The sequence below is a fragment of the Schistocerca serialis genome, chromosome 4 (genome assembly GCF_023864345.2).
Source record: "Schistocerca serialis cubense isolate TAMUIC-IGC-003099 chromosome 4, iqSchSeri2.2, whole genome shotgun sequence".
Classification (NCBI taxonomy): domain Eukaryota; kingdom Metazoa; phylum Arthropoda; class Insecta; order Orthoptera; family Acrididae; genus Schistocerca; species Schistocerca serialis.
Genome location: NC_064641.1, coordinates 766,408,449 through 766,428,219, shown reverse-complemented (window position 1 = coordinate 766,428,219; position 19,771 = coordinate 766,408,449). Strand labels below are relative to the sequence as shown.

At 41.6% G+C, this 19,771-nt stretch overlaps 1 protein-coding gene across 1 annotated transcript in view; it reads left to right on the top strand.

The window, feature by feature from the left end:
- The first annotated feature begins 1,115 nt into the window (after window positions 1-1,115).
- The window catches only part of LOC126473316 (uncharacterized), a 144,652-nt gene continuing 125,996 nt past the window's right edge, over window positions 1,116-19,771 (top strand). The window contains exon 1 of the mRNA XM_050100299.1: window positions 1,116-1,280. Coding sequence (XP_049956256.1) covers window positions 1,217-1,280 — 64 coding nt within the window. The 5' untranslated portion in view covers window positions 1,116-1,216. The remainder of the gene's footprint in view (window positions 1,281-19,771) is intronic.

Sequence of the window (19,771 nt, the reverse complement as noted above, 5' to 3'; positions counted from 1 at the left end):
AGTGTGAATGCAGACGATTGGGAATTTTGTTTCAGAACATGTTAAGTAAGTTTATGGTAAAAGGAAAGCTGATTCGAGTGCAAATGAAAATAGTTAATAACGTAAAGTATAAATAAAACATCAGAATGTTAAATATTTATTTCATGGAAAAGTACAATTCGAAGATATATTATATGTTGATTGGTTAGTCGCGAAAAGCGCGGGCTAACGCGAGAGAATAATATTTTTCTATTGAACTTAAAGAAAATTGACCAATCAGAACGGAGTATTCTTCGCGCGTCTTTTCTCTATGAGATTGAGAACGCTTATTGCACTCTAAAGAGTCGGAGCCCAGCCTTTCAATGGTACAGTCGTGTGTAGTATGAATTGTAGTTTGCCGGTGTTAAGTTGTGCTACATGCCTCAAAAGTGCATTAAAGATAAGGCATATTTATTATAGTGTGTTTTTTAGAAAGTACGGATTTTTTAAGTAATTTTGTGTATGAGAAAAGACTGTAATTCCGTGTGGCATATTGGGAAGATCGGTGACAAAAAATTTGAATGCATTAGTCACTGATAAACTTAATAGTATAGCGGGCATTTTCATTTAAGAACAATCCGTGCTTAGTAGCTGTTCAGATTTCGAGAAATACGTTACCATAAACTTCCTAACGTGAATGAAAGGGTTTGTGCATGACTGTGTTACGATTAGCACTGGCTTGGCAGCGAACTTGTAATTCTAAACTTCAGAATATACCGAAGTTTTGCCATTATTTCCATCTTTCATTCAAAATAAACATCTCCCGATTTTTTGAATGCAGCCTGGTGCGAGTTGCAGTACTGTTCGGCGATCTGCTGCGACGAGTTCACAGGTAGGAGCTGGAGGAACCGCGCCGCCGCACCTTCATCATCGCATATCCCGCGGTATTGATCAGGGAACATGTCAAACGAAAACGGACCTTGCGCCCACTGTTTCTGGTGCGAGGAGTGCTCATTTTGCCAGCCAACTACACATCTGTTCAGCCAGGCAGGCTCTCGCAAAATGAGAGGCGAGACCAGCTCTCGCGAGAGATCGAGTCATGAGGCTGCGAGGGTCGGGCGGGGAGGGGGAACGGAAAGGTTCCAGCCGAGGTGACGCGGGCGGCATTAGTACAGCTGCCGGCGCCACGGTCGCGTCGTACTCTTTCGCATGAGCATATCTCTGTCTCGCTCTACTGGCTGCCAGACCAACCGGCGATATGCGCGCTGTCACCTGTTTGCTGTCACTGTGCTTCACGTACTTCGCCCACGCCCAGCGTAATGGTAAGCCGCGTTTACCAACTTTCAGCACACTTAAGTAATGTTCTCCAAACACAGTAAACGCGTTGTGAGGGTCAACGCTCTCGCCGCCGCTCTGACAGTGTTCTATACATGTCACAAACACTTGTAAAACACGCATAGTAGCCGTAGTAACACAACATGTGTTGGACAAAAACTTTTCTGTTTACTATGTAACAATGTACTTCTGTCCCATTTGCCAGTCTCATCACAACTGGCGCTTGCGCATCGGTTTACGTCAACCTCATCACCTATTGCACCTGATGCCGAAACCACCTGGTGCCAACACAAAGCGTCTAGCAGAAGCAGTGTGCGACTGTGCTTTGCTAAATCCTGTGTATTCGGCGCACCAGACTGAAAACACATGTTGTTCAAGTGATTACTTGCGGTTTGTCTAGTTCCAAAGATACTACTACACAGCTTGCAGTTCTTCTGCTCCCGTTATCTGTTACATCTGCGAAATCCGAACATACCATTGTTTTGTCTTCGCGTTTACAAAAAAGGCCTGTAAAACCGTTCCAGATATCTAGTATTTCTCTATCCTGCTAACGTGTTCAGCACGTATCTGTCCTTAGTTTCATGAATAGTCATTTCGACTGCGTCCAGTACGTCAAACTTTTTTCATTTCCTTTCAAAGAGCAAAATTTACAAGTATTTCTGTAACAGTGTAGAAAAGTGCTACAAAACGGAGACAGATGCTCGGCTAGCTCTCGACAAGTAGGAACTTTGCTACATAATCCCACTTAAAAACATTTAGACATTAATGTAGGGAGGCATACGATCTGCTTCTAATGAAGACACTGGCAACACAAAAACAGTAGCAATAATCTAGTTACTAGTTTTAGTAAAGTAGATACTGACCCAATGTTTTTGTGTGTATGACCGTGTATGGCAAATGATTCCGTTCCCTTTAACAGTTGATCAGATGTGTACACGTGATTAGCTATTTTGACCTGCAATAATTACATAGCCTGGAGTTGACAGTACGTTCCCTCTGTCTGGTCGAGAACGCCTTCACTGTTTGTCCAATATATCTTCCGCTGCACATTGTACACTGTATACACTTGAGTTTTCATACTAAGTCCTCCTACTTCCACTTATTGTTCTGTTTCATTAAAATGTTCTGCTGTAAAAATATTTCAACGTTGTTCGGCTTGAAGGTATTTGATCTCCTTGTTTTTTTATTGTTATCTACATCTACATCTACGTGATTACTCTGCTATTCACAATAAAGTTCCTGGAAGAGCGCTCAATGAACCACCTTCATGCTGTCTCTGCCGGCCGAGGTTGCCGAGCGGTTCTAGGCGCTACAGTCTGGAACCGCGCGACCGCTACGTACGCAGGTTCGAATCCTGCCTCGGGTATGGATGTGTTTGATGTCCTTAGGTTAGTTAGGTTTAAGTAGTTCTAAGTTCTAGGGGACTGATGACCTCAGAAGTTAAGTCCCATAGTGCTCAGAGCCATTTGAACCATTTTTTTTTTTTTTTTTTGCTGTCTCTCTACCGTTCCACTCTCGAACGGCACGCGGGAAAAACGAGCACTTAATTTTTTCTGTGCGAACCCTGATTTCTCTTATTTTATCGTGATGATCATTTCTCCCTATGTAGGTGGGTGCCAACATAATGTTTTCGCAATCAGAGGAGAAAACTGGTGATTGAAATTTCATGAGAAGATCCCGTCACAACGAAAAACGCCTTTGTTTTAATGATTGCCACTCCAATTCACGTATCATGTCTGTGACACTATCTCCCGTATTTCGCCATAATACAAAACGAGCTGCCCTTCTTTGTACTTTTTCGATGTCATCCGCCAGTCCCAGCTGATGCGGATCCCATACCGCACAGCAATACTCCAGAATAGGGCGGACAAACGTAGTGTAAGCAGCCTCTCTGGTAAACCTGTTGCGCCTTCTAAGTGTTCTGCCAATGAATCGCAGTCTTTGGTTTGCTCTACCCACAATATTATCTATATGATCGTTCCAATTTAGGTTATTTGTAACTGTAACCCTTAAGTATTTCGTTGAATTTACAGCCCTCAGATTTGTGTGATAACTTTTTAAGTTTTTTCCTGAGCTAGTTCCTTCGTATCCTTCTTCCTATTCCTGTGGATTGCTTGGTTTACAATGTATACGTTATTGCCGGTCTGTTCATGTTCACAGATCAACGATGTCTCCACTGATCGGCCGAATGTCGTTAGAGGGCAGTGTCTGTGATGCCCACAGTCGACTACCGTGCACTCTATGCGCTGCATTTGCCTCCTACAACCCAGGTTGCCGCACGGTCAAATCGGCCTTGATATCATTCGTTGAGTGTCTATCGCCGGTATGCCTCAGCCGTGGCTACGTGACGTCAACACTTGCAGTCGTCCTGTGCTGTGGTTTACGCATTATCTGTAGGATGTTGAACAATCATTCCACCGTGTCTGGATAGCCGAGCGCGTTAACGCGCAACTTGCGAGATTCGGGGAGACGAACGTGCCCCGGATCGAACTAGCGATAATAGCTGGTGCAGCCGGCTAGCTTGGATGTGGCTTTTAGGTGGTTTCGCACATCCACCTAAAAGGCTGGGTGGTTTCGCACATCCAACTAAAATGCTGGTACCTACCTTCCGCATCAAACACAAGTTACACAATCATTCAGAAAACGTTCTCACGCTTCAGCATGAGATTTTCAGTACACGCAGACAATCCCGGGAGGGATTGGGGTAAGGGGAGAGTGGGTGGCACCAGAAACAACATCCAGGGACGAGCAACCTAGGCCGCCTTCCCACGGAGCCACAGAGAACTTCCCAGCGCTGGCAACCATTGATTTAAATGGGCACTTTCAGACGGCTGGCGGAATATTGCTTCAGATCAGCGGCCTCAACACGACGCCAGTTCGGTGGTGCCGTTGACCGGCCAAGCAGCGTAACGCCGTTTGTTAACAGTCGCCTCGTGACGTACTGGGATTGCTGCTCACTGTTATTTGGTAGTACGGCCGTGTTATCATGCTTCCACTATTGGCCAAAGATGAAAATCAATACAGAAGACTGAAATTAAAATTTTCACCAGATGACGAACGCAAACGTTCTTCAGAGAAGACGTCCATTGACGAGCGTTACTCACATTTCTTCCCGCTTGTGTTGGGTCTGTTGACATGTAACGTAACATACAGGTATGCAAAGTGTCCTCAGATCTGTACGTCTCGATCACGAACAAAAGTGTGCAACACACAACAAGGTTTTGTAATATCATCAGCAAATTATGGAGACACATTCGGAGGCCGATCAAAAATTCTGCACTCTTTAGCAAGAATACCAAAAATACATTCAACTTGTCTTCCAGCCCTGCAGAGACTGTGCCTGAAAAATTTTTTAAAAAGAAATTGCCGCTCTATAAACGCAATTAGAAAGATGACAAACCGAAAGCTTAATCACCAACAGGAAAGAAATGACAGCCGTCACGTAACAGCCTGCTTTGGAGAAATTAAGTTTCATTGTCAGTAAATTTCTTCGGATGCTATCAGTTCTTGATCACAGATCAATCAGGCGATCTTCTGTTGCCTCAACGTCAGTGAACATGAGTTGTGGGAATCCCATATGACCAATAACACTATCGAGAAAATGTTTATGGTGTAATAAAATGGTTCAAATGGCTCTGAGAACTATGGGACTTAACATCTTAGGTAATCAGTCCCCTAGAACTTAGAACTGCCTAAACCTAACTAACCTAAGGACATCACACACATCCATGCGCGAGGCAGGATTCGAACCTGCGACCTTAGCAGCCGCGTGCTTCCGGACTGAAGCGCCTATAACTCGTTCACCGCGGCCGGCTATGGTGTAATAAAGCGACCCACAGTCAACTGTCTTCATGACGAGTATACTTTTATCATTTGTACCAAAGTTGGGTAAATTGGATGCCTTTCTAATAAACCTTGAACACTTCTTCCTTCGAGAAATGGTGGCACCCAGGATTTTCTTTCAAATTATCGCTTTTTCATTTTTTTGTTCAGTATGAGAAGTAAAATAGAGGCATCGTGCTGATCAGGCTCCATGATGGAACCGAAACACGGAGACGCGGCAGACCAAAGCGGCATAGCGCGACGACGAAAGTAGCCGCTATTCCTTGCAGTAGCGCTACGCCGCCAAGTGCCGTGTGAAGGCCCCGTGCGTCGCTGGAAAGCGCTTCTCGGTAGCCTCGAGTGAATGGGTCCAATGCTTTGTCGGCCATATAACAATGCTGGACCGTTAGAGAAACAGGAAGAGACTAAGAACAAGTGGAAGAAGAAGATTCACACTAGACAGTGCTGCCTTCGGGAACCGCATTTCTTGAGTAATCTTCGAAATGCGATGACGTATGCGTCTTGTACCAATTATCACGCTACGTTCGAAGTCTGTTAACTCTAGACACCTGCCATGCTCGGTACACGCCTGTCTGAAACAAGCTGCTCAGATACCTTACAATACTCTCCAGTATCTTAGTTTTTTTTATCAGTTCAATGTATAGGTCTTCTACACTTCTTTCTCTGACTGGTAAATAATTCATTATTTGTGTGTTGATTGACATTCTCACTCTTCGTAACCTGCTTCAACTTTAGCAGTTTTGTTACGTTTAAATAAATCAACCGAATAATGGAGACACACTGGAAATGTAATTAAAGTGTCTGGCGGGTCTTTTTCTGTTTCCACTACAACAGCCGGGGTTGGTAATCTAGTATGGTACTTTATATTTTAAAATTGTTTTTAATGATTTCTTATATCAAATTCCGTAAGTGTTTTAAAATTTTCAGTAAAATGTAACCCAAAAATTTAAGTCTAGTAGTAACTGTGACTTTCCGCAACAAATGTCGTCATATTTTAAGGTTTAGTTCCCTTCTTACACATCTACTGAATTTTAAACTCTATGTTGAGAATGAAAATGAACGAAATTTATATAGTTTTTAAATTTTTTGTGGTGGTCATAAAGTACCCATGCACTCGGTTTAAACATTGCGTAAAATACGTTGGCTCGTGATTAAAGGTACTTTCAGGTTCTGTACCCCACTTACAAAATTCTAAAATAAGAACTGGGTCTCTTTCCCAGCAGAAATATTAAGCCATGCTGCCTCTATAGCCGTTCATAATTGCGAAACTGTTGCCGGTGCCAGATCTTGCACAGAAACTGACCTCTCGATTACGTCCCACAAATATTCGATGGGATTCATGTCGGGTGATCGGGGTGGCCAAATCATCCGCTCAAATTGTCCAGAATGTTCTTCAAACCAGTTGCGAACAATTGTGGCCCGATTACATGACGTCATTATTCGGGAACATGAAGTCCATGAATCGCTGCAGATGGTCTCTTAACCCTTAACTGCCCGAATTTTTCAAAATTGGATATTTAAATTTATTTTCAGTTTTTTGACTTCTTGTGCATCTAAGTAGTGCATATAAGCTATTATTTGACTCTTCTCTCTCTTAGTTTGTCTGTAACATAACGTGTCCATATGGACACGCTGGACACTCAGATTCATATTTGAAATATTTTCTGTGGTAGTGAAATACATTTGAAGATATGTTTTATTAATCAGATTTTTAATACAAGTAAGGCAAAATTTGAACAAAATAATCCTTACAAACCAATTTATAACACCATACACAAAATAATTCACAATCATTTGTTTTACTGACTTTCATGGTACACTTCAAGCATTCTAGACAGAGTCCTACATCACATTTCCCACATTTTGAGTGAACATCTGATGATTTCTGTTTGCAGTACAAACCTACACATCTTCTCTTCTTCTCAGTTTTCTTGATATAGTGCTTTATACCATAATATCTGATATCACTTGGAACACACGATTTGTATCCACACATAGGACTGATGGACGGCCTGCCTGCTCCTTTTACATGATTCATATATCTTTTTAGGTAAACTTGAACAATTTCACTTCTGAATTCAGGTTGAGTAGTCGTAGCTCCCGTTCCTTTCTTCAGCTGCCACGCATTATGTACAGATACGTCAATCAGCCAAGAAAGTAAATCCCAGTACCACTTCTTGTTTCGAATGTTTATTCTGCACTTGGCAATGTTTTCATCCATACTATCCACTCCTCACATGTGTTTATTATAGGCTGTGATAATTTGAGGACGTTGTACCTGAACTGGCTCAAATGGCTCTGAGCACTATGGGACTCAACTGCCGAGGTCATTAGTCCCCTAGAACTTAGAACTAGTTAAACCTAACTAACCTAAGGACATCACAAACATCCATGCCCGAGGCAGGATTCGAACCTGCGACCGTAGCGGTCTTGCGGTTCCAGACTGCAGCGCCTTTAACCGCACGGCCACTTCAGCCGGCTGTACCTGAACTGTCTTCTTCTCTTTTGCGGAATATCCTTTTACAAATGATACAGGTTCAACTCCTTCACAGGTAGAAGCTACAGTAACCACTGAATTGTCCACCCATTTTGTGACTATAACACCATCGTCCTTCCAAAGTGAGGATTCAAAATACCCCCTTTCCTTTTTAACTAGCGCTTTCTTTGAGGAAATTGGGCACGATTTGGGAACTCTGTTTTCTCTGATACTGCCTGTTGCTCCATAGCCCTTTTCTCTCAGGTATGACAGAAGAGAAAAACCTCTAAATAAGTTGTCAAAGAAAAAGTGGAATGGCAGTAGCTTTACATCCAGTGTCAAATCATTCATCATCTGAACGAGTGGGTCAGTAGCCTTACCAAACTGTGCTTCATATACTGTATTTGGATTGTGTGATTTTCCTTGATAAAAGGAAAAATTTACCAGATATCCAGAAGCAGTGCATAAACACCATGCTTTATATCCAAGTCGTATCGGTTTCCCCCTGATAAATTGCTTGCAAGAGTGTCTCCCAAAATATTTTATCATTGTTTCATCGTAAGACAGATGTTGCTGAGAAACAAACAGCTTATTAAATTTGTCTCTTACTATTTCAATAAAGGGTCTAATTTTCCACATCTTGTCCTTTTCATCAAATTTGTTATTGTCGTTACAGTGTAGAAATCTAAGAATTTGTTCAAAACGATTTCTCCTCATGGCATTGCATACAAAATCGTTTCGTGTGTCTAAATTGGAATCCCAGTATAACCTCTTATTAGGGAGAGAGTTATAACTATTTAGAATGAGGATCCCCAGAAAGCACCTCATTTCTTCACAAGTTATGTTAGGATTTGGAAAGTTCTTGAAAAGTGCGTAGTTGTTTGACTCATAAACTAGGAATTGTATCAGATCGTCATCAAAGAATAATTCGAATATTTCCACTGCAGACTTATCAACATACGTGTCAAAGCATGGATCAGGAAAAGACTTCAAATTTGAAATTAGTGCACCATGAACCCAGGTCTTTTGCATATTTCTGTTCCTGTAATCTATATATCTGAAATCTTTTTCTGTGTGTGTGTGTCTGTTAATCTTATTTCAGCTTCAGCCCGGAGTTGTCTAGGATTGATATTATCTGCTATTCCTCCTTCATCCTCATCAACCGAATCCTCATCCGTGAGGACTGCTGGATCAGGGATCGTGATGTAAATTCCATCAGTCTGAGGAGCATTTGAATCCTCAAACAGGATGTCTAAAACATCCTGCACAGTCAAACCAGGCTCTAAAGATTCTGCCAGACCTCTGTTATGATATGAAAAGAGAAAAAGAAACGAAATCATTTTTGACCCTGCAACTGCCCAGCGTGTCCATATGGACACGGCTGAAATAATCACTTCATAAACAGAAAGTGAATCGATGGATAACAACTTTTCTCAAATGAAAATCTCTATAAACATATTTAGATATACTACAAACAGTTTCACATGCCAGAATGAAGAAGTTCTTTACGAAACATTACTTACTTTACATCAACATGCTCCATTGCGGATGTCAAAGAACTCCCTGAAATACAGGCTGTCACAATCACAGTGTAAATGGTAACAATGAAGTGTTAAGACAATGTACGTAAAATTCAAACTCTCCCTGAAAACAATATGTGACCGCCTACGCTAAAAATAATTGTAAGCCAACAATGAAGTAAAAACAAAACTAGTCAACAATTGTGTCCATATGGACACGATGGGAAGTTATGTGTTAAGTAGTCGAACATAACCACTTCAAGTCAGTTATCGTATCATTCCTACCACCAACTCTTACCAACTGAATTAGGTACTCATCTTATCAGGACACGGTTTTCCAGTACTCTAGGATCCAACCGATTAAGTCACCAGCCCAAAAGAGGCGATGTGATGTTAATAAAGGCACTCGCGTCGGTCGTCTGCTACCGTAGAATATTAACGCCGGATTTCGCCACACTGTCCTAACGGGTATGTCCGTCGTACGTACCACGTTGATTTCTATGGTTATTTAACGCAATGTTGCCTGTCTGTTAGCACTGACAACACAAACACCGCTGTTGTCGGTCGTTAAGCCGGCCGCTGTGGCCGAGCGGTTCTAGGCGCTTCAGTCTGGAACCGCGTGACCGCTACGGTCGCAGGTTCGAATCCTGCCTCGGGCATGGATGTGTGTGATGTCCGTAGGTTAGTTAGGTTTACGTAGTTCTAAGTTCTAGGGGACTGATGACCACAGATGTTGAGTCCCATAGTGCTCAGAGCCATTTGAACCATTTTTTTGTCGGTCGTTACGTGAAGACCGGCGGCCACTGTGTTGTCTGTGGTGAGAGGTAATGCCTGACATTTAGTTTTCTCGGCACGCTCTTGACACTGTGGATCTGTGAATACTGAATTCCCGTACGATTTCCTAAATGGAATTTACTAAGCGTCTAGCTCCAACTACCAATCCGCGAAAAAAATCTGTTAATTCCCGTCGTGTGGCCATAATCATGTCGGAAACCGTTTCATATGAATCACCTGAGTGTCAATGCACTGCCCTTTTATACCTTGTGTGCGCGATACCAACGCCATCTGTATATTTGCGTATCGCTATCCAATTGCTTTTGTCACTACAGTATAAGTACCCGATCAGCGTCTGCGTCGTCATCCAGATATTTGAGCTTCCGACTCGATGAGTTTGCCGAGTCGGCTTCACGACACTTTGGCGGCGAAATGTGTCAACATCGCTGCTTATTTATTCAAGCAGCTCCTCATTTGGCCTCATGTGGGCTAAAGCACTCAACTACAGATCTCCTCGTTCCAGATACATCAGAAGTAGTCGGCAGGGACAGAACACACAAACTCTTCGTCAACAGCGAGTAAAGCCGGTTCCGTTTCAGCCGCGCTCGCGAGTGGCCGCTGTTAACTGTTGCGCTGCACTTCAGTGTTTACATCGCTGTACTTGTGCTTCGCCGAGTTCCGTCCGCCCGTTATTCTCCGTGTTCGTTCCTGTTCCTTGTGATCTGATCGCTCTTTCTGGTCTTGCTGCTGCTACTTGGAATTTCGGTTGATTAACCGAAATTGCTTCGCTGGATTAACCATGGCTACAAACCTCAGGAAGAATACTCTGGTATTTGCTTTTGACAAGGAATCCCGTCCTGTTCAGCCGACATCCCTGGAAATAGATGACTGGATTACACAGGTAATTGGTCTAAATTCTGAAACCGTTCATACCTGGCAACTGGATCAGGAAAAATACTGTGTTTTTGTCAAGTTAATCAGTGCTTCGACTGTTGATAAAGTGTTACGAAAGTGGGGCTATGAAGTAGATTTTGTGCATAGAAATGGTTATAAAAGTAAGGTTTCCATCTATAGAGCGGACATTCATTACAAAACCGTTCGTGTCTTGAGTCTTCCCATTCAAATTGAAAATGATAAGATTAAGGAAGCTCTTTCAAACTACGGAGACGTTAAATCAATTGCAAATGAAAGATGGTCGCCTCGCTTTAAACTGCAGTGTTTTAGCGGGGTCCGCTGCGTAGAGATGGACGTTAAGACGAATATTCCGTCTCACATAACTGTTTGTGGATATAAGGCACAAATTGTTTATACAGGTCAGGAAGCTACATGTCATATATGTAACGAAACCGGCCACTTCAGACAGGAATGTCCGCGGCGAACTGTTGTTCTTAAAAGTAATTTGATACAGCGTCAGAAGCTTACCTTAAATAATCTGTTACCATAGAATAGCCCGGAACAACTGGTTGAGGATGTTAACGCAGCGGGCCAAGCTGATGTCTCCCTTCACGATAACAGTCAATTTCCCCCGTTAACAACAAAAGGAAACCCTGTTGCCACTACTCGTGAAACTGAAACGCAACCGAAAAAACGACCTCTGGAGATAACTGATAGTTGTTCAGAGGACGAGCTGTCTTGTCCCACTCCCTCACTTCGCAAGCAAAAACAGTGCGATGAGGAGGCAGAGGAACCTGAAGGCAAAATGCGAATGGAAACTAATGAACAGAAAGATAATACACATACGGTACCAGAAAATGAAGGGGGTGTAAGCAGCATTAATTTGCAAGAAACAACAGGTGCAGTTGCCGATTGCAAAGATCAGAATTTATCTGTTAATAAACAAATTCAGGGAGAGGTTGCAAAACTGCAGTCTCCATTTGTTTCCCTCGATCAGAAAGTGAGTGAAATTAATAAAGAACGAGGAAGTGGTGGCCAAACTGAAATCACGGTCAACACCTCAGGGCAGGCGCCGGCAACCGAAATTGCGAAAGCGTCTGCTGCTGCTCCAGATAAGCCGCGAAGTAAAATACCGACGCAACCAAATGAGAATGTAGCTCGTAACCAAGGGAAGGGAAAATCCGGTAGGGGCGACCCAAACCCAAAGAATTTTCAGTCCGAAACGGTCGTACACGAATCACTGGAGGAAAAATCAGAAAGTTTTCCAGGAAATCAGTCTGCTTGCGTTACAAGAGAAAACATCAGAAGTAGAAAAAAAACGGGACAGTAACTAATAAACTGATTAAAGTGTTATTCCATGTTCAGCCTTCCGAGAAAACTGTTACAGCTTAACTGAATCCTGAACCACAGGAAACTAAATTAGTTCATCAAAACAACTACATAGTGACTGCATAATGACGCAGTCTTATTCTGTCACCACTATAAACATAAATAAAATCACGACCGGTTTGAAATTATCAGCCCTTAAGGAATTTTTGTACGAATCCGCGACTGATATTGCCCTGTTACAAGAAGTTCTAATTTCGGATTTGGTAATTCCCGGTTTTGTCAGTGACATAAATGTGTCTCCCGAAACAAGTGTTGGAACAGCTATTTTGGTGAGGGAAGGGATTACAGTAAGCGAGGTGGAACGACTGGAATCCGGAAGGGGAATAGGACTAAATATCTATGATGTGACTATCATCAACTTGTACGCCCCTTCAGGAAGTTCTCATCGAGCTGACAGGGCACGTTTCTTCAAAGATGACCTGATATACTTGTTAAGGAAATCGCCAAGACAGTTATTACTTGGAGGTGATTTTAATTGTGTTTTAAATCGAAAAGATCAGTTACCTAATTTTAATTTCTCAAGTGAACTAAAACAACTAGTTACTGGTTTAGAATTAAAGGATATATGGGAAATCAAATACCCCTCCACTGTTGAGTTCACTTATGTCATGGCAACGTTACGTAGCAGAATTGATAGACTATGTATTTCTAAAAATCTTGAAACTTCCGTGACAAAACTAGAAACCATTCCTACGTACTTTTCAGACCATTCAAGTGTCTTAGCTTGCATAAATCTAACAAGACAACCGGTTCGCCGATTCAAGAATCAGTGGAATTTGAACACTTCCTTGTTAGTAAATCATGATTTAGAAGATCTGATTAAAGAAACATGGGCAATATGCCTGCGAGTCCGTAGTAGATATGCCACTGCTATTGACTGGTGGGTTAAAATAGCAAAGCCAAAGTTGAGGAAAGTTCTTATTCGATACAGTGCCCAGAGCGCAAGGGAAATGAAATGCGCTATAGAGTATTACTATTCTGTTTTGAGAGATCTATATGATCAAGTCTCAGCAGGTTCCTCACTTCGGATAGCAGACATCAAAAAAGTCGAAGCCAAGTTACTTAATATCAAGAGAAGTCAAATGGAGGATTGACAATAAAATCGAAGGCAAATTCGGTGTCAGCAGATGAAACTACTTCCCTATATCATTTAGTGAAGCATACGAAAAACAGGAGAAGGACTTTTATTGATGAAATTCGAACAAAACACGGTACGATTCTCAGAACCCAGCAGGATATCATGGACGAGATTTATCGCTATTATTGCGAGCTATATTCTGTACATCAAAGTAGAGATGCTTCCTTGGAAGAATTCCTTGACATTCTAGCCACACAGCTGACAGAAGATGACAAGGAAAATTTTCTCGAGGTTGTCAGTAAAGAAGACGTGTATGAGACTCTGTGCGCCTCACCACCAAAAAAATCCCCAGGACCGGATGGTCGGCCACCAGAGTTATACATCCGTTACTGGCCAATAGTAGGTGCGAAAATCACGGACATTGTAAATGAGGTTATTCAGGGTAAAATGATTCCGGCTGAGTTTAAGGAGAGTAAAATTGTTCTGGTGCCAAAAAATAATGGAAACAAAGATTTAAATAATTTTCGTCCATTTTCACTGCTGAATTCTGATTATAAATTAATAGCTAGAATAATAAACAAGAGAATTTCATGCCTTACAGATAAAATTATTAGTCAACATCAGAACTGTGCGCAAGTCAGAACGATTTTTCAAAATCTAGCGGAATTCAGAGATATCATTGCAATAACTTCTGTAACAAATATAAAGTGTGCTTTATTGTTTTTGGATTTTTATAAAGCTTTCGATGTAGTAAATCATGAATATCTTCCACAGACATTGAAGAAAATAGGTTTCAACGATAGGGTCATACAGTTGATTAAGAACATAGCAACTGGAATAAATGCTCAAATAGCGGTGAATTGTCAACAATCCATGCCGATGCAAATACAACGAGGTGTTCCTCAAGGAAGTCCTCTGTCCATGTCGCTCTTCGCAATTTCGCTGGAACCTTTCCTCCGACATGTCCATGCTACATTAAAAGGCTTAACATTATCAGGAAATAAAACAGTTATAAGAGCCTATGCTGCCAATATAGGGGTCATTATAAGGAATAGTGACGAGGTAACCACGCTAGCAACAGTGATTGATTCGTACTGTAGAACATCTGGAGCCAATGCAAACGAAAAAAAAGTAAGATTTTAAATCTCAGAGGTTTTGATAATATCAACGTCGAGTGGGCAAATTTAGTCCGACAACATCAAACACTTGGGATCACCCTGACAGCACGCCCTATGAAAATGACGGCTTTAAATTGGAAAGTTTCAGCAGATAAAGTGCAAGGAGCCATTGTAGAGAATTTAACTCGATATATGAACCAAGTTCAAAGAACACAGTATATCAACTCATGCATCCTTGCTAAGGCTTATTATATTGCCCAGCTGTTTCCAATACCGAGAATGATAGCGAGGAGAATAATGTCCAAAATCACCAACTTTTTGTGGAGAGGTGAAGTGTTCAGAGTACCTGCTAACGTAGCCACTTTAGATCCCAAAAATGGTGGACTAGGATTAACTGATATAACGGATAAAGCCTCTGCTCTTTTTATCAAAAGGCAAGTTAATAAGAGACTCGCGAGAAAGCATAACCAGCCAACTTTTCGAGATCATTAAACCTCCAAGCCTGCTTCCCCCGACTGACATGCAGAATATCAACAGTCCCTTACAGCACGTGAGGATTTTCTATGTAGAGTTTAGTTATGTCAGTGTCAAACTCAGGCAGTCCCGACACTTAACATTGAGAGCCATAATGCGGGAATGAAAGAGAAGCGAAGGAAGAAACAAAATAGAACGACAGTTTCCAAACATTGAGTGGACTGAGATTTGGAAAAACATTAGTTCTAATGTCCTCACGTCTAATATAAAAACGTCATGATACAAGACAGTAACAACATAGTTAGCACCAATGAAAGACTGCACGCAGTCGGACTCTGTGAAACAAATTTATGTCAACAATGCCATCTAGTTGACAGTAATTCATAGATATACTTGCAGTGGTCACATGAATAGTTGGAAGTGGATCCGGGAGCAAATAGCTCTGATTACAAGGACATCCCCTGAGTATACATCGCTGTCATTGATACACAGGCCTGAAGCACGCTATTTCCCAGAAGCAAAAAATAACGCTGTGTACTGGTTGCTGGGAAATTTTGTTAACTACGTCCTTAGCAAATTAGGATTTGATAGCATCATAGAGTTCAAGGTACACATGCTGTGTGAGTTCCACAAAATTAGAAGCTATTCGAATCACAAGAAAAAGTTCGGTAATATGTTAAAAATTGTATTTGAAAGAATGGGCGTTGGTTAATATAAAAAAGAAGACTGTGTTGACAGTGATGTATTGTAGTTACCTTAAGGATACTATTTAAGATTTTACAGTATATTTATGATGTGTGCCTTTTCTACTTCAGAGAGTAGTTTTTGAAATTTATAAGCTAATGAACAGAACTTACGTGACATTGAGGTTGAGTGTCTAATAGTGTCAAAACACAAAACATTAAAGGTGCATTATTGGCTTATACTAGAAATTTGTAAATAGACAGTTTTTATAGAAATGTCCTTGTCTATTGGTTAAAACCATAATTCTATCTGATAAATGTAATATTCAATGGCTGGCACATTGCCCTGTTCATTTTTGCACTGTGATGTGTAAGTCAGTTTCGCAGTGAAATACTGATTATATAGATCTGATCACTTAAGATACTTAAGATTCAATTAATGTCCAGAAAGTGTAGTTGGAAGGCTAGTCAACTTTATTATATATCTCCTTTCCGCCATTCTCAAGTATTTCAGAAATTGTCTAATATGATTATTAAATTGTTTTATATTTAAAATTATCCCACCAACTTGCTGATATCCATCATAAAGAAATTATGCTTCTGTAAAGATTGCAGCTCATGTAATTCAAAGAGAAGATTTTACTTCTTCAGGTTGAAGTCTGAATGTCTTTAAAAAATTTTTTCTTGATGTTTAACTCAATTCTTTCTGGTAATTAGTCAGTAACACAATCTTCTGTTGTCTTTCCTTAACGTCAGCGTAATTGAAATGATCAAACCGTTTTGTTTAAATAACTTCATGTATGTATAACTTAGTATGTATCTGGAATGTGTAACATTGTTTTTTTTAATAAATGTTTTATGAAAAAAAAGAAAAATGCGGTTCTAGGCGCTTCAGTCTGGAACCGCGTGACCGCTACGATCGCAGGTTCGAATCCTGCCTCGGGCATGGATGTGTGTGATGTCCTTAGGTTAGTTAGGTTTACGTAGTTCTAAGTTCTAGGGGACTGATGACCACAGATGGTGAGTCCCATAGTGCTCAGAGCCATTTGAACCATTTTTTTTGTCGGTCGTTACGTGAAGGCCGGCGGCCACTGTGTTGTCTGTGGTGAGAGGTAATGCCTGAAATTTAGTTTTCTCGGCACGCTCTTGACACTGTGGATCTGTGAATACTGAATTCCCGTACGATTTTCTAAATGGAATTTCCTAAGCGTCTAGCTCCAATTACCAATCCGCGTATAAAATCTGTTAATTCCCGTCGTGTGGCCATAATCATGTCGGAAACCGTTTCATAAGAATCACCTGAGTGGAAATGACAGCTCCGTCAATGCACTGCCCTTTTATACCTTGTGTGCGCGATACTACCGCCATCTGTATATTTGCGTATCGCTATCCAATTGCTTTTGTCACTACAGTATAAGTACCCGATCAGCGTCTGCGTCGTCATCCAGATATTTGAGCTTCCGACTCGATGAGTTTGCCGAGTCGGCTTCACGACACTTTGGCGGCGAAATGTGTCAACATCGCTGCTTATTTATTCAAGCAGCTCCTCATTTGGCCTCATGTGGGCTAAAGCACTCAAGTACAGATCTCCTCGTTCCAGATACGTCAAAAGTAGTCGGCAGGGACAGAACACACGAACTCCTTGTGTGCCGCGAGTACAGCTGACTGCTGATTCCGTCTGGCATTGTTGATGCAATATTCTGATTTGTGAAACGCCCATGCTCTGCGGAAGGTGTTATAGTCCGATCCACGAACGATGGCGCTTCGCGCATGTCGAGGTACGGACGGGGATGACGCTGTTGACGATTCCATCTGAGGTCATCAGTCCCCTAGACTTAGAACTACTTAAACCTAAGTAACCTAAGGACATGACACACATCCATGCCCGAGGCAGGATTCGAACCTGCGACCGTAGCAGCAGCGAGATGGGCATGCTTTCCGCTTGAAGGAAGCGTACGTATATCCTGCAAATTATGTCTCTCGCTTGCCTGTACAGAATTTGTTACTTACCGCCAACATCAGCGATAACAACTCGCAACAAATGAAACAGAAATCCACGAAACAACTCGCTACGATCACGTTTAATGCTCGTATTAGCTACGGCTTTCAGAAGAGAGCTCTCTAAATGCTATTGAACGCTCATGGGCTGTCGGAGTAAGCGTGACGTAGGCGCGCGGAACAACCATAAACTCGACCGTCATCGTTCGTGTAAGAAAGTGGTTGTTGAAATCTCTAATTACAATTATAACTTCAAAACCAGGAGAAAACTGAATTATACAGAAAGCTATTGCAGTATTCGGCTGTTTACTTTATTAAGACATATATAGAGCAGTGAAGATTGTTCACGCCTCGAATAACAAATGGTGTAGCTATTACAAAAGTGATAGTTGGAAATATTTCTTTAAAGTAGTTGTCAATCGAAGTGGTGTACATACAGTCAAAAAATTAAAAAAGTAACTTTTATTTCCGTAGCACCTGGATGCATAAATCCGAACAGTTTTCTCTCTCATTTTCTTTTATGCTGGCCTGAGTATTACCGCATTTCTAAGCGGATGCTTGCATTATCTGAAACGTCCTGAACGGTGTCGCCCATCAGATGTTCTGGTGGTAACGAGACTGGAATTTTTACACATCGTTATGCTACTGCAGCGATAGCATCATCGAAAGATAAGACGCCCTGTAATTCCCCTAATTCTGAAGTTAGCTTGTAATCTGAACCGATGAGTCATGTGACTTTCTACGTCATTCCAATCACGTGATGCAGATACTCCAAAGCACTGGAATCGGGACTTCACGTCGTTCTATCCCAGTATTCCAAGAAATTCCCTGTGAAATAATGAGTAGGCAAGAGATTTCAACACTAACTGATAAGAAAAGTCCTTTTGTGACATTCAAGATGCCAATTCTAATAATTCTGACAGATAACTGACTTACATGTTATGGTTTAATGAAAACTACTCTCAGAATGAGCCGGTACGTAATTTCTAGATTATACGATGGTTATTATGAAATGATCAAAGCTGTGGGTTATCCTTATCGAGGTGAGTACGCCGAAATGCCTGGTGTAGATGATCCGGCAACTGTTCTTTTCGAACACAGCGACAGTAGCAGTCAGGAACACCTTTTCGTTCATCTTTTGTAATAATGAGGTCGCAAGACAAGGTTGCCTCTCTCTCCATCATTGTTAGTTGTACAGGGTGATTCAAAAAGAATACCACAACTTTAAAAATGTGTATTTAATGAAAGAAACATAATATAACCTTCTGTTATACATCATTACAAAGAGTATTTAAAAAGGTTTTTTTTTCACTCAAAAACAAGTTCAGAGATGTTCAATATGACCCCCTCCAGACACTCGAGCAATATCAACCCGATACTCCAACTCGTTCCACACTCTCTGTAGCATATCAGGCGTAACAGTTTGGATAGCTGCTGTTATTTCTCGTTTCAAATCATCAATGGTGGCTGGGAGAGGTGGCCGAAACACCATTTCCTTAACATACCCCCATAAGAAAAAATCACAGGGGGTAAGATCAGGGCTTCTTGGAGGCCAGTGATGAAGTGCTACATTTTCATCACTCGTTCTTGGCCGTCCAGAACTTTTCCCTTTGCACAAACACCCATTCTCTGTAAACTGTTTATACCAACGTTTAATACACCACCTATCAGGAGGTTTAACACCATACTTCGTTCGAAATGCACGCTGAACAACTGTCGTCGATTCACTTCTGCCGTACTCAATAACACAAAAAGCTTTCTGTTGAGCGGTCGCCATCTTAGCATCAACTGACGCTGACGCCTAGTCAACAGCGCCTCAAGCGAACAAATGTACAACTAAATGAAACTTCATAGCTCCCTTTATTCGCCGACAGATAGTGCTTAGCTCTGCCTTTTGTCGTCACAGAGTTTTAATTCCTAAAGTTGTGGTATTCTTTTTTAATCACCCTGTATATAGTGAGCACGTTAAAGACGTGCGCCCTCATAGCTAATGGGTTAGCGCAGCAGAATGCCATTCGCGGGTCTTGAGTTCGAGTCCCGGCCCGGTAGAAGCTTTTCTCCGCTCGGGGACCGAGTGTTGTGTTGTCTTTATCATCATTTCATCCTCATCGACACGCAAGTCGTTGAAGAGGCGTCAGCTAAAAAGACTTATCGCAGGCGACCGGTCTACCCTACGGGAGGCCCTAACCACACGTACATACCACTTCATTAATTTATATGAGGGAGCTTCT